The 15,942-nt window shown below is 33.4% G+C and overlaps 1 protein-coding gene across 1 annotated transcript in view; it reads left to right on the plus strand.

Moving 5' to 3' along the window:
* Sugct (succinyl-CoA:glutarate-CoA transferase) overlaps positions 1-15,942 on the plus strand; it is a 723,244-nt gene that overhangs the window by 68,013 nt on the left and 639,289 nt on the right. The window contains exon 8 of the mRNA XM_033765204.1: positions 13,936-14,079. Within this exon, the coding sequence (XP_033621095.1) occupies positions 13,936-14,079 (144 nt within the window). The remainder of the gene's footprint in view (positions 1-13,935; positions 14,080-15,942) is intronic.

The raw sequence follows: 15,942 nt of genomic DNA on the forward strand, positions 1-15,942 counted from the left end.
AGAGATTGAAGATTGAACTCAGGACCTTGCGCTTGCAAGGCAGGTGGCTGCACCACTGAGCTAATCTCCGGCCTGCATTCTTATACTTTTATTTATGCTGTGAATTGTATGTTTGTCTGCCCTCTTTAGAGTACAAGTGGTTTAATTCAGGGAAAATGTCTTTGGAATCTTTTCTTCTTATCCACAGAGTATAACACAGATCGAGTACAAGATTGAACTCAGGACCTTGCGCTTGCAAGGCAGGTGGCTGCACCACTGAGCTAATCTCCGGCCTGCATTCTTATACTTTTATTTATGCTGTGAATTGTATGTTTGTCTGCCCTCTTTAGAGTACAAGTGGTTTAATTCAGGGAAAATGTCTTTGGAATCTTTTCTTCTTATCCACAGAGTATAACACAGATCGAGTACAGACTTGGTGCTCATTGATATTTGTTATATATTAATTTGGAATTTTTAGTTGTCCCAGAAAGGATTCAACTTCAGTTTGATACTAGGAGGCTGATATATGATTACAGCAGTCACACTTGATATTCCTTCTAGAGCTCTTTAAAGTATACACTTAAATAAAAAGAGTGTCTTTCTTATTAGGTGAGTCATTTAATATAAAAATCATCCTTAAAAATGTGAATACAGAATTTATAGATTATGAATGTTTGGAAAATAACAAAAAATATTTAGAAAAATATTCATCTGGAGGGAAGGATTGAAAAGCATTTAAGTAAGTTTTTTAAAATAATGTTTTCACTTTGTGAATATTATGAGAGAAATGAAGCCCTCCTCTCAAACCCACCTTCTCTCACTAAATGGTTACTTCTGGGAGAGTTATACTTATTTTGGGGCACAGTGCTTTGAAGTTGTTACAGAGAAGATACTAAAAAGAATGGCCAAAATTATCTCAGGAATATAAAACATTTTTTTCAACAAAAGTCTATAGAGAATGAACTTGTTTGCCCTGCATAAGACAAGCAAATGGATTGGTTTTTGTTTCATTTATTTTGATGAGGTGGGACAGTTATTTTTATTGTTCATAGAACAACGAACAAGAGAACATTAGCTCACATTAAAGAAGGGGTAGTAGGTAGCTGAATGGAGAACTTTCTGACCAGAAGGATAATGAACATGGAAAAGCATAAAGAAACATTATGCAGCTTTTAATAGCATTGTGGGATATAAAGATCCTGAGCATGGAAACAGTCCTGGTTTGGAATCTTAGTCCTATTCAACATCTCTGAGTCTCTCTCTCTTTTTTTTTTTTTTTTTAATACTAACATATATCCTAAAAGATGTACTGCGATATGATGAGATAATATGTAGTCAAGCACAGTAATGGCAGTAATGTTAGCTTCTTTCACCTTTCTAGTGCACACTTGGCAGATAATAGACCCTCAACAAATATTCTCAGCTCTCTGAAGTTCTTTAAAGAGAGAAGGATAAGAATCTCTCTTAGATGATTTAGAAATTTATCTGCCAAAGTCGAAGTGTTGGACCAAGTGGACCTTTGATAGTTTTTTATAGATTGTGTTTGGAGGAGGACTGTTAAATATAGGACTGAATATTTACAGATCTTAGTGGATCTGAATGCCATTCTGTTTCATAAATTTTTTTGTCTAGCTGTTCCTTAGTTCCTCATCTGTAACTAGGATTGCTTCCTTCTAGGGATTGTCAAAGAACAAGTTAGACAGTGGTTTAAAAAGTGCTCTATAGAATGCTATACTCTGTAAGTCCAACATGGGCTATGCCTTTAATGTTTAGAAGAGCAGAAAGACTTTTAGATTTGCTTTTGCTGCTCTGATTCATAGCACAGAAAGCTATAGCACAAAGACTCTAACTAGGGAACTTCTTTTTTTTTTTTTTTTAAGAACAGTGTGGACAGAAGCAAAATAAATTTTCTAAGTATTTATTGGTCCATTCCTTAAAATATCACATTCCCCAATCTTTCATTCCATTTTCTTCCAGTCTTGCCCTGTTTAAACTTATGAAGACAGCCAGGCTAGATGATATTTTGGGCACTGCACTGTGGGAGCAAAGTCAAAATGATTTAGATGGTTTTTAGTCACTAGACTAGAAAATACTGTAGTGTGATTGGTGTACTTAAGGCCTTTTTGAAAATTTTTAGTTTTTCTTACTTTTAAAAAATGTAGTAGGTTCCCAATAAATGTAGTCTTTCAGTTATTTTTTGAAAAGGGTTTGGTTTACATTTTTTCTGGGTGGTAAGCCATGTTTCTCTGTAAATGTATTAGACTGTTTGCAAGTCACTTGAATTGCATAGAGTAAACCGTCCCATATAAGGGGTGATCATTCCATGACTATAGTTCTAGAAATGAAAAATCAACTCACATGAAAAATTTTTGCTTTTTAGTGATTGAAAAGGAAAGATGATGAATACTGACCATAATAAAATGATATATAGAAGCAAGGTGGTAACATAAAGAACCAAAGCTTTTGGGTCAGAATTCCTGAGTTCTAGTTCTAGTTGTACCATTTGCTCTCTATGGCTTTGAAAAGTTATTTTGTTGTTGAAACACTTCTTTCACAGCCTTTAAAATGGGAAAAATTAATATTTATAACATTATTATTATGAATTCAATGTGATAGCATATAGTAAAGCATTTTGGAAAACATGAAGTGTTCCATAAATACTATGGACATGAAGGAGGCCTGAAGATAATTATTAAATACAGAATAATTAAGATCTTTAAACTTGATCATGGAACCTTAATTAAATAAGGTATTTCATCCAGCAAAGTGGTAGAGGCAGCAGACTTGGGATCACTTGATTTGGGATATCATCTAGGCTTTTCTACTAAATGGTCGTAACATCTTAGTATATTTTTTTTGTCTAGCTGTTCCTTAGTTCCTCATCTGTAACCAGGATGGCTTCCTTCTAGGTGTTGTGGTTTAAAAAGTGCTCTATAGAATGCTATACTCTGTAAGTCCAACATGGGCTATGCCTTTAATGTTTAGAAGAGCAGAAAGACTTAATTTATTATTGAATGAAATTCACAATGTTATCAGTTGGAAACTGGATAAAGAAGATGTAGTTTTTCTATAAAATGGAATACTACTCAGCCATAAAAAATGAGAAATTAGATTAATTCATAGGAAAATGGATACATATTGAGGATATACTCCTAAGTGAAATAAATAAGTCACACATGTGTAAATACTGAATAGTTTCTCTGGTGTGAAAAACTATATAGTACATAAGATCCTAATGAGATAATTGACAATGTGAAATAGGAAGAAAAGGGCTAAAGGTGTAGGGGAAGAGGGAAGGGTAGGGGAAAGGTAATAAGGGAAAAGAAAAAAATATGAGAAAATGAAAAAATCGAAATGAAATGTTTGTAAATGGGGAGGGGAGGAGGGGGTGAAGGGAGGGCAGAGACAAGGGGAAAAAATGAGAACCAAGACCTGTCATGTAAAGGTATAAGATCCCAATAATGAATGTAACTGTACTTTATACCTAGAATGTACCAATAAACTCAATAAAAAAAGAAATTAACAGTGTTAAGTAATCAAGTATTCACAAAGGGTCCAAAGAGTGTCACAGATTAATGTGCTGTACTTCCCTTTGAGTTGTCTGTCTGATGTGATGTATTCACCTGGGATGAAGACCAGTTTTTACTATCTTCTCTCCCTCATGGCCTCAAGCTTTCTTTATTCTTCCAGCCTTCTGGGGCCCCAGTTTATCACGTTTTTGCCTTTGCTTGTGCTTTGTTGAGGTTGCACTGGAGGCATAGGTGATAAGTTCAGAGCTTCAAGCCTTCAAGATGTGATGAAGAAAAATGGTCTTGTTCCATTCTCTAGATGAAACGTGTTTCTTCTCTCCTTTTTATCTTTCAACACTTACAGCCTAACTTCAGTGAATTACAGTGCCAACATTCTTTTTTTTTTGGTACCGAGGATTGAACTCAGGTCCTTGCGCTTGCAAGGCAGGCCACTGAACTGCTGAGCTAAATCCTCAGCTCCACCAACATTCTTTTCTCTGTCTTATTTGGGATCTATTTGCCAGTAAGTAGCAGAGATGAATCTCTAAATTACTAATATATCTTCCTACTTCTCTAGTTCCACGATGAATTTTACTGACTTAACTATAGACCCCTTTAGGATTCTGCAATGATGACTTAAGGTCCAGAGAACTTATGTCACCGAGAAAAAGAGGTGATAGATTTTGTCATGCCTATTTATAGGTGATACAGATATGGTGAAAGGAATATATTTTCAGCTTTGAGTCCAGTATTTCAGCCATTAGATGGAATTTCCTCCATACAGGGGAAAAGTTACTTTGTGGAAATTTGCATGCTAGTGTTCCTGTAAGCACACTTGTAGCATCAATTAGTGGTTTGAATAGATTGTGTGCTTGGAACAGAAGGTTCAGATGCTGTGTATTGGCAGTCTGTGCCCATGAAGTGTGAAGTCAGTGACTGTGATGACTGTATTCTGTGTGCACTAAAACCCTCATTTGATCCCAATTTAACCAATTTTTTTTCTTCATGTTACCCTTTTTAGTTCTACTAAAGATATTTTTCCTAATTATGGCTGCAAATCATACTAATTGATGGTTTTCACAATCAAAATATTATTTTATATTAAGAAACTTAATTTCCTCATGGTTATTTTCCTAGATTGATTTCATTTCTCCCCCTGTACTCTCCAACCAGCTAATAAGTTAGGAATACAAGTTTCTGAGTATCTCTTGAATCAGTTTTCTCTTCTGTGTCCTTGATTGTGATTCTCATCTTGTCTCTCCGTCTGAACTATTGCCAGCTCATGCAGATGGGTCTCCCAGTGCCACACCAAATATTTGATAAATATTTGTGCAGTTTTTTCTATAAGGTGCTTTTTCTTTTTTTTTTTTTGCATTGGGGATTGAACTCGGGTCTTTGCGCTTGCAAGGCAGGCCACCGAACCGCTGAGCTAAATCCCTAAGGTGCTTTTTAATATACTCTTTCTTACTTAGTTTTCATACCAAATGATGAAATAGATATTATCATTGCCCACGTTTGACAATTGAGGAAAAAGCTACGAAAGGCCTAACACTGCCCAAAGGTTATACAGTTAGTAAATGGTGGAAGAATTCATAAGAAAACAGCTCATTTAAAAATTCATAGGGCCAGGGATTTAGCTTAGTGGTGCTGCAGCCTGCCTCCCAAGAGCAAGGACCCAAGTTCAATCCCCTGTACAAAACAAAACAAAACAAAACAAAAAATTCATGTACCCTAGAATAAAAAGAAAAATTTCTATAGATTATATTAGTAATAAAAGAATCAATATAAAACTAAAATATAGCAGAGGCACATATATATTTAAAGATAATTTTTGGCAGGTTGAAATCCAGTTTTTCCAACACCATTTATTAAAGAGACTATCTTGCCTCCAGTGAGGATGGTTGGCTCCTTTGTCAAAGATGAGGTAGCTCAGTACATCTGGAGTTGTTTTGATATCTTCCAATCTGTTCCACTGATCCTCAGGTCTGTTTCTTTGCCAGTACCATGCTGTTTTCATTATAGTGGCTTTGTAGCATAGTTTCAAATTGGGGATTGTTATACTCACTGCCATGTGTCTCTTGCCTAGGATGGCTTTTGCTATTCTAGGTCTCTTCTGGTTCCAAATAAATTTTTGGAAGTTCTGTGAAATATAGTGTTGGAATTTCAGTTGGCATTGCATTGAATCTGTATAGCAGTTTTAGTAGTATGGCCATTTTCACTATGTTGATTCTTCCTACCCAGGATCAGGGATATCTTTCCATTTTCTTATATCCTCTTCAATCCCTTTTTTCAGAGTGCTGTAGTTTTCAGTGTAGAGGTCTTTTGCTTCTTTTGATAGATTGATTCCTAGGTACTTCATTGTTTTGGATGCTATTGTGAAAGGAATTTCTCTCTCAGTGAGTCTGTTACTTGTGTACAAGAAGGCTATTGATTTTTGGGGGTTGACATTGTATCCAACTACTCTGCTAAAAGTGTCAATTAAGTCTAGAAGTCTTTTGGTGGAGTTTTTTTGCATCTTCAATGTAAAAATCCAAGTGGATTAAAGATCTAAATATTAAAAAAGAAACACTAAATTTCCTGGAAGATAAGTTAGGCAGAACTCTCAAAGACATTGGCATAGGAAAAGACTTTATGAATAAATCCTCAGTAGCAGGGGAACTAGCACAAATAATCAACAACTGGGATCTCATCTTATTAAAAAGCTTCTGCAGTGCAAAAGAAACCATCAACAGAACTAAAAGACAACCTACAACGTAGGAAAATATTTTTCCCAGCTGATCCTCAGACAAAGGACTCTTATCTAGAATATATAAAGAACTCAAAGCCACCATCCCCCCCCAAATATAAAGACCCGATTCAAAAATGGGCATCTGAAATGAACAGACATTTCTCAAAAAAGTAAAAGTAGCAAGTAAATATATGAAAAAATGTTCCACATCACTGGTCATTCGAGAGATGCGGATGAAAAAAAAAACTGAGATTCCTCCTCACCCCTCAATGAATGGCAGCTATCAAGAAATCAACCAATAACAAATTTTGGCGGGGTTGTGGGGAGAAATGAACCCTTCTCCATTGTTGGTGGGAGTGCAGACTGGTGCAACCACTATGGCAATCAATATGGAGATACCTCGAAGATCTAGGACTAGAGGTCCCATTTGACCCAGCCATCCTCTGTTGGGTATCTTTCCAAAAGAAATAAAAGAATCATATCACAGGGATATATGCGCACCTATGTTTATATTGGCACAGTTTGTACTAGCTAAAACTTGGAAACAGCCCATTTGCCCATCAGTTAAAGACTGGATAAAGATGTGGTTTTTCTATAAAATGGAATACTACTCAGCCATAAAGAATGAGAAATTAGGGTCATTCATAGGAAAATGGATACATATTGAGGATATACTTCTAGGTGAAATAAGTAAGTCACACATGTGTAAATACTGAATAGTTTGGTGTGAAAAACTATAATGGAACATAAGAAACTAATGAGATACTTGACAATGTGAAATAGGAAGAAAAGGGCTAAAGGTGTAGGGAAAGTGGGAAGGGTAGGGGAAAAGTAATAAGGGGAAATATATGAGAAAGTGAAAAAATGGAAATAAAGTGTTTGTAAATGGGGAGGGGAGGAGGGCGTGAAGGGAGAACAGGGACAAGGGGAAAAATGAGAACCAAGACCTGTCATGTAAAGGTACGAGATCCCAATGATGAATGTAACTGTACTGTATGCCTAAAATGTACCAATAAATTCAATGAGAGAAAAAAAAAGGATAATTTTTAATTTTGGAAAAGAACCCAATACTTAAAAGGAAAAGAAAGTCTTAACATTTTTTTTGTTTTATGAAGTAATTAGGTTGAATAATACTCAGATACTTATCCATGCGTCTTTATTGAACACATACCAGAACTGACTTATAGTTTTTCAAATCTTTTCTAACAAAAGAAGATTTTAAATAATAAATTAGAAGAAACACACAATTTTTCTTCTTCCTTGTCTTTCTCTTTTCTATTTCACTTGGTAAACTCTGAAAGTAGTGTAGAGAAAACAATATAGAAAAATGAATGAAAGTGTTAAACAGTCTTAAATTGTGTCTGGGAAATAATCTTTAAAATTTTAGTTTTGTGATTTAGGAGATTATTAGGTATAGGAAACAAACAACAACAAAAACATTTTTTTGGAAAATTGTATTTTCCTGCTGTTTTTCTGAAGTGCAAAATTAGAAAAACACTTGGTGTATTTTTGTCATTTTAAAATTATCAGTTTACATTTTGAATATTTATTTTAGGTTTCACTTTCTACTTTTTAAATTATAAAAAAGTTTTATACTTATAGAAAATTTGTAAGAATAGTACAGTTACTGTAGCTTTCACTCGGTTTCCTTTAATATTAACATTCTACAAAATCATATATATATATATATATATATATTATGATGAAAACTAAGAAATACAATTAGCTGAACTCCATATTTTGTTTAGATTTCAGTAGTTTTGCCACTAATGTTCAGGTTGTTTTATTATTGTCAGTGTTTGAATACATGAATGAATAGGTCATGAGAGAATATAAGAAAATAACACTGAGGAAAGTGAAACTGGAGATAAATATGAGTGACTATGGAAACGGAGTAATTGGAAGACTTAATTTTTTTAATGTAATACTTTGTTTCCCCATGATAACTGTGTGTTTTAAATATTAATTAGAATTTCCTCTTGTTCTTGTCTTTGTTGATGAGAGGCCTGTCTCTTAGTTTCACAGGATGAGTATCACCGATCTTCCTTACAAAGGGGATATGTTAATTAAATGATCTAAATACATTTAGAGCAGTTTCTGAATGACCTTTAAAAAATAATTTTACTGTCAGTGTCCAGGATTACTATTTACTGAAATAAACATATTACTTGATTTCTAAAAGTCTACATGTAAGTTTAAATCCACTTTTTCCAATAAATTATGGTAAGATTCTAGGGCATTACTGTTTACCAAAGTCAGTTCCTTACCCATTTTTCCTCAAATATCTACTAAAGTTTCTGAGGGATAAATATCTATTGACAGAAAGAGCAGGGCATGGTGGTGCATGACTGTAATTACAGCACTTTGAGAGGCTGAAGCAGGAAGATTGCAAGTAATAGCCCAGCCTGGGAAACCTAGTGACTAAGCAAAACTCTGTGTCAAAAGAAAAAAATAACAAGGGCTGGGATGTAGCTCACTACAAGGGCCTTGGGTTCATTACCCAGTACCACAAGGAAAAAATGGAGTGAGGGGGAGAGAGAGAGGGAAAGGGAGAAAATTTATTCCAGTTTTTAGGAAGAGGCAGAAGTGCTGTGTGTCACAGCAGTGGGTGCTGTTGGAGTTCCAGAAGAGGAAGGGACACCTTGCATCTACACAGCCCCCTCTCTGATGGTGTCCTGTTGCACCTGGGAACACTCACTTCACAGCCAGTGTGGTTCTCTGTGGGACTTCCTGCTTATTAAATGATAATTTGTTTTCATTTCCTTATTCCTCTGGCATGCTGACAGTTCTTTTATGACAGGATTTTCTATTCATAATGGATTTTCTTAATATTGTGTCTTATTTAAGAAATCCTTGCCAATTCCAGGAGCATAAAGATTTATTTCTATGTTTCTTTCCATTTTATGGTTTTACATCTTACATTTAGGTCAATTTTTATGTGCTTAATTTGTTTTTAATTTATAATTGTACAAATTTATGGTATACAAAGTGATTTACAATTTCTGAATACCATGTGGAATGATTAAATTGATCTAGTTAACATGTTTATTACATAAAATATTAACATTAGTTTTCAGTAAGAACATTTGAAATTTAACTTTCTCAGCAAATTGAAATGTATAGTACTCTATTATTAACTGTGTTTGTTATGTTGTGCAATAGAACTAAAAAACAAACAAATATCTTCCTCCTGTCTGAGGTTTTATATCCTTTGGCCATCATCTCCCTATTCTTCTCACTCCCCTTCCACAGCCTGGGTAAACACTATTCTGTTCCTTGCTTCTATAAATTTCATTGTCTTCACTTATCTGTGAAAATATATAATGCTTGTCTTTTGGGCCTCACTTATTTCAGTTAGCATTATGATGGCCAATTCCATCCATGTTGTTGCGAATGACAGAACTTTCTTCCTTTTAACAGTGGAATAATATTCTGTTGTGTATATACACCGCATTTTTACCATTCGTCTGTTGGTGGACACTGATTGATTCCATAACTTGGCTATTGTGAATAGTTGCTGCAGAGAATGCGTAAGGGCGGATGTCCCTTAACAAACTGATTTCAACTCTCTGGGTAGATATCTGGAAGTGAGCTTGCTCGATCTTATAATTCTATTTTTAGTTTTTTAGGAACTTCCATACATCATTTTTTTCATAACTATTTTTTACTAATTTACATTCCTTCCCACAGGATAGAAGTAATTTTTTTTTTTTTTGCTATCCTGGGGATCGAACCCTAGGCCTCACTCAGGCTATGGAAACATTATCACTGCTATATATCCAAGGCTAAGGATTAATTTCTTTCTGTGATTTTATTCTTTTGTATTTTTTTCACCATTAAAAAAGTCTTTCCAAATTGAATTGTTATGATAAACTTGTTAAAAACTAATTGTATATAAATCTGAAAATGTTTATTATTTATACTTTTTTTGTGTTGCTGGTATTGTGAAGCTTGATTCTGTTGGCTTTGTAGTAAGTTTTGATTTTGGGAGAATGAGTCCTTCAACTTTATTCCCTTAGATTATTCTGGCTATTTTGTTTTTGATATTTTCATATGAATTTTAGAATCTAAATTTTTCTTTCTGCAAAAAAATCACCTAGACTTTGGTAGGCAGGATTATGCCGAATCTGTAGATCAGTTTGGGAAATAATACCATATTAACAATACTAGGTTTTATAGTCCATGACCAAAATATACAACATGTCTTTGTGTTTAGGTAGTCTTTAATTTTTTTCAACGATTTGTAATTTTCAGATTATGAGGATATTCTTCCTTTGTTAAATTTACTTCTAAGTAATATTTTTTCTATTTGATGTTTTTGAAAATTGAATTATTTTCTTAATTTTATTTTTTGTTTTTTACTACTGCATAGAGTGAAGTTGATTTTCATATATTGTCTGGTACTTGAAATTTTGCTTAAGTCATATATTAGTTCTAGGAGTTTTTTTAGTTGGTTTATCATGATTTTCTACACTTTTCTTATCCTGATTTTATCAATTTCAGTGTCTTTCTTGGAAATTTCTAAAAAGTTTCTCAATTTTGTTGGTCTTTTCAAGAATCATCTTTAATTTTTTCTTTATTGGTTTTCTATTCTTTCATTACTTATACTCATATGTAATATTTTCATTTATCTTGACGGGTGCAGTTTGCTCTTTTTTCACTTGTTAGATCTGAGATCCTTTTTTTCTGAGATCTTTTTTTACTATAGGCATGTAAATTTCTGTCAAATACTGCTTTAGTTGCATTCTATAAGTTAGATTATCTTGTGCTTTTATTTTCATTCATCTCAAAATATTTTTTAATTTTTGATGTGATTTTCTTTGTTACTCATAATTGTTCTGGGAGTATGTAAACACACACACACACACACACACACACACACACACACACATTTTTTGGTGGTACTGTGGCTCAAACCACCCAAGGTCTTGCACATGTGAGCAAGTGCTCTTCCACTGACCTACACTCCTTTTCTTCTTTATATACTTTTGAATTTCCCAAGTATGCTTCTGTTATTGATTCTAATTTCATCCCATTCTGGTCTTGACACATATTTTGTGTGAATTCACTTTGTAAAAATATATTTTAATTTTTTTCAGCTTTAATTGAGTTTATTGGTACATTTTAGGGATACAGTACAGTTACATTCATCGTTGGGATCCTGTACCTCTACATGACGGGTCTTGGTTCTCATTTTTTCCCCTTGTCCCTGCCCTCCCTTCACCCGCTCCGATTACTGACATTGTGAAATGGGAAGAAAGGGGCTAAAGATGTGGGGAAGGTGGGATGGGTAGGGGGAAGGGTAATAAAGGAAAAGAAAAAAAATGTGTGATAACGAAAAGAAGGAAATAAAGTGTAATTTAGTTTGCTTTATATTGTAGGATATGGTCTGTCCTAGAGCATGTCCCATCTGTACTTGAGAAGAATGCACATTTTGTTATTAGATGACCTATTTTTTAGATATGTTAGATATGGTTGGCTTATACTATTTCTCTGTGATCTTCTCTTTAGCTGTTTCATCCCCCGTTCAGATTTGCCCATTTAAATTTCCTATTATTTATTCCTGAATTGTCTTTTTCTTGTATTGGACTGTTACTTTTTGGTTTGTTTAGTGTGATATTTCTGTTGTTAGTTGTAGGGTTCTCTGTCTTTCACATTCCTTTAACCCTTTTTCTCATTACAAAAATCCTCATTTTTCTCTAGGTACTTTTTTTTGTTTCAAAGTATATTTTAGCTGATACTAATACAGCCTCTCCAATTTTCTTGTGACACCTATTTGCATGCTATGTCATATTTTTATTTTCAACTTGTTTGTATTTCTGACTCTAAAAGCAAGTTCCTCTCAATTAGTGTTCTACTAAAATTGTTTAGCACAAATAGTTATTTTTTTTACCTGTGGCAATGATGTCTCTAATACATGGGTAATATTATTTATAATTTATATAATTTTTGTTTACTTAATGTTCACACATCTCATGTTATTACTTTGAATAATGTAATAATTTTTTCAGACTATTAATCAAAGGTAGTTCCCCTTCTTTAAAAATTTAAAATATGATATTTCTTTGAGACAGGGTATTGCTATGTAGTTCAGGCTGGCCTTGAACTCACTACATAGTCCAAACTGGCCTTGAACTCTTAGATTCCCTTGCATCAGCCTCCTAATTGCTGGGATTATAGGGATGTGCCTCCAAGTTAAAATATAATTTAAAGGACTTATTATCTTAATTATTCCTATTGGTCCAAGAGGTATAGAAGATAAAATATGATTATATTCACTTCACAGTGAGAAGAAAACTATAAACTTAAATTTAAACTTGTCTTTCACTTTTAATACATTGAACAATCTTAACTCCCAATGACAAATATGTTTACTGATTCAAGCCATTACATTACAAGTTTGTAATAATAATAATAATAATAATAATAATAATAATAACAATAATAATAATAGAAACTGTTAGATATTCTTGGTTTACATGGCAATATCTTTTTTGAAATTGTGTTGAAAAGCAGGGGAAAACATTTTAGGCACTGTATATCTCACTTACTTGCTTTTAACATTGCTTGGTACTATTGTAAGATGATTAATGTGGTATATGCATGGGCTTCAGAAAGGGAAAAATTAGTTTCTGAAAATGACTTAACAACTACTGGAATTATCCATTTGGGGTATGAATGATGAGCGTTATCAATCAGATGAAATATAAAATGCAAATGTTTTTAGATATTTTGTGCAATTTAGCAAAATTCCAAGTAGTGAAAAGTAGAAGCTGTCTAATAGGATGTTGATAGTACATTTTTATAGAGGACTTATGGTGTGTTGGGTACCCTTCCAGTATCTTTATGTATGAGCTAAGGACTGCATTATCAAAGCAGACTGACGTGAATAAGAGGTGTTAATTAGCATCAAACTTCATTTATAATTTCAAAGATAGAAGCAATCAAAAGGCACAGCTGCAGCAGCAAGGTCCTTCATACTGAGAGAGGCTACCAGATTCTTTCTTATTACAATAGACAAGACTTTGAAGCCCAGAGCAGTGGATAAAATCTTTAATAAAATATACAGTCTATCCAATATAGTGAGCAGCATTATAGGCTGTGAAACATGTCCATTTTATGCTTAGATGCATAGCTGATGCCCTATATGTGCCCCATGGCCTATAATCTATATATGTTAGGTTTGTTCATTGCAGTAATCCTAAACCAGGGATATCCTGCTACATCCTTTTATAGATATGTAGTTTTTTATAAAAAGCAAAAACCATTAAGATATTTGCCAGCTATTTAGATGATTATAAAATAGATTAGGCCAAATCTTCTGTGTCCCCCGACCCCAGCTAGCCTTTCACTCAATAAGAGAAAAATACTTCTTTTTTTAAAAAAACCCTTTCCTCATCAGCACGTTAATTTATTTAAATTCAAATTCATTTTTTTTAGTATAAACAAGGTAAAATATATTAAGAAACTTAATGTGTTTTAAAAAATCTTATAGTTTGTTTGGTTTAGTTTCCTTGGTAGAGTTTGAGGAGAGAAATATAGTAATATAGTAAATATAAACCTCATCAATAGATATCATCAACAATAATTTATTATATTTCTTTGTGTATGTATGTATGCATACTTCATATAAATTTCTTTTATTTAGAATTGTTGAGAAATCCTATAATGATTTTAATTTTCAGTTCTCTCTTTTTATCACCCTGACCCTCAAATCAGGATGGAGATCCAGTTCGTCCAGGTGTTGCCATGACTGATCTTGCCACTGGCCTGTATGCCTATGGAGCCATTATGGCCGGATTGATCCAAAGATGTAAAACTGGAAAAGGAGTGTTCATTGATTGTAACCTACTGTCATCACAGGTACCAATCTAAATAACATTTTAGACAGTGGTGTTCAAATGTGTGTTTGGACTATACCTTTTTCAGATTAAATCTTGAAAATATGGTCACATATGCAAAAAGACTTAATTGACAGATTCAGTAGAGTATCTGGATACAAGGTGAACACCCCAAAATCAATAGCCTTCTTATACACAAATAACAGACTCACTGAGAGAGAAATAAGGGAAAAAATTCCTTTTACAATAGCATCCAAAAAAATGAAGTATCTAGGAGTCAATCTAACAAAAGAAGCAGAAGATCTCTACACTGAAAACTACAGCACTCTGAAAAAAGAAATTGAAGAGGATATAAAAAAAATGGAAAGATATGCCCTGCTCCTGGGTAGGAAGAATCAACATAGTGAAAATGGCCATACTACCAAAACTGCTGTATACATTCAATGCAATGCCAATTGAAATTCCAACACTATATTTCACAGAACTAGAAAAAGAATCCAAAAATTCATTTGGAACCAGAAGAGACCTAGAATAGCAAAAAGCCATTAAAATAACAAAACAACAGAAAAATAGTATCTATTTTCATGTTAAAATAAGTGAATCATGAAGATTTTGTTATATACAGGTTGTTGAAGAACTAGAATTTAAAGGACTTTTTTATTACTAGAATTGTATCATTGATAATATGAAATAAGAATACATTTGTTTCTATTTTATTGGCACATGAACTCCATAACTTCTTTTGAGCAGTGTTTCTGCACCTTTTATGTGCCATGGACTCCTTTCGTATTCTATACCTTGGAATCATATTTTTAAATTCACAAAGTCAGGTAGGATTATAGGGAAGCAATTTATAGTAAAATATAGTTATTCTAATGCAAAAATAATTTATGTATTATAATAATATATCATGATGTTTACTAATGTATTAAACCACAAGATATAGTGATGGGTAAAATGCTATTATAATTTTGAGGTAATGTTGAGCATAAGTGATATTCAGGAAGCTTGCAGTAACTTATGAAAATGTGTATAATATTTATTGGTGATTGAGTCATGAGTACTGCTAGTACTCTGGTGTTTTTTTTTGGCCTACATTCATAATTGAAACAAATAATAAAGTTTCATTAGAGATTGATGAAAATAAAGCTGCAATTCTTTTTCACTCAAGTGAATTAACTCCCAGAATTCTGTCCATGGATTCAGAAGAAGAACTCCTGGTCTAGATATTTTTCAGTTAATGTACTATGTTGGAAAAACAGGGTTAACTCACTCTCAACATGACATTTGTCTCCTTTTTGCTGGATCAAACCCAGATGCTGTACCATATGTGGAAGCTGATTCTGAATAGATAGTAATTTTTCAGGGATAGAAAAAAGAAAATATCTAATTTGTACAAGGAGACATTTTACTGTGGGAAAAATTATTTTCTAGACATAGAGACCTCAGTTGGGAATTTCAGATTTAAATGGCATACATGGGAAAATAGTAAACTTGGAACACTGCTTTGGAGAATTTTTTTCTCTTAGGCAAAATGACAGAGGTGTATAGAAATTGAAAAAAACCAATGTGGTTGAAGGTGAAATACTATGTATGAATTTTCAACAACAGATTTGAGTCAGAATCAGAATTTTAATGATTTAATAAAAGTTAAAAGACTTCTTGTCAAATGAGGATCTTACTCTTTCACAAAGAACCACAGATGTTAGTTAATGAGAAGTAACTGTGTCCTTTCTTTGCTTCTCTGGCTGTAAAGAACCTGATACATTAAGTGACTGGACGAAAATCACATGTCCCAAAAGAATGGAAGCTGTGAAAATTTCATGGAGGTGACCTGTGCATTGTGGATGGCTTGCCTTAGTTTAAGTGTCCTGCTCTCATCTTG

This window comes from Fukomys damarensis, unplaced genomic scaffold (genome assembly GCF_012274545.1).
Source record: "Fukomys damarensis isolate Sample0158 unplaced genomic scaffold, DMR_v1.0_HiC HiC_scaffold_17, whole genome shotgun sequence".
In the NCBI taxonomy this organism is placed as follows: domain Eukaryota; kingdom Metazoa; phylum Chordata; class Mammalia; order Rodentia; family Bathyergidae; genus Fukomys; species Fukomys damarensis.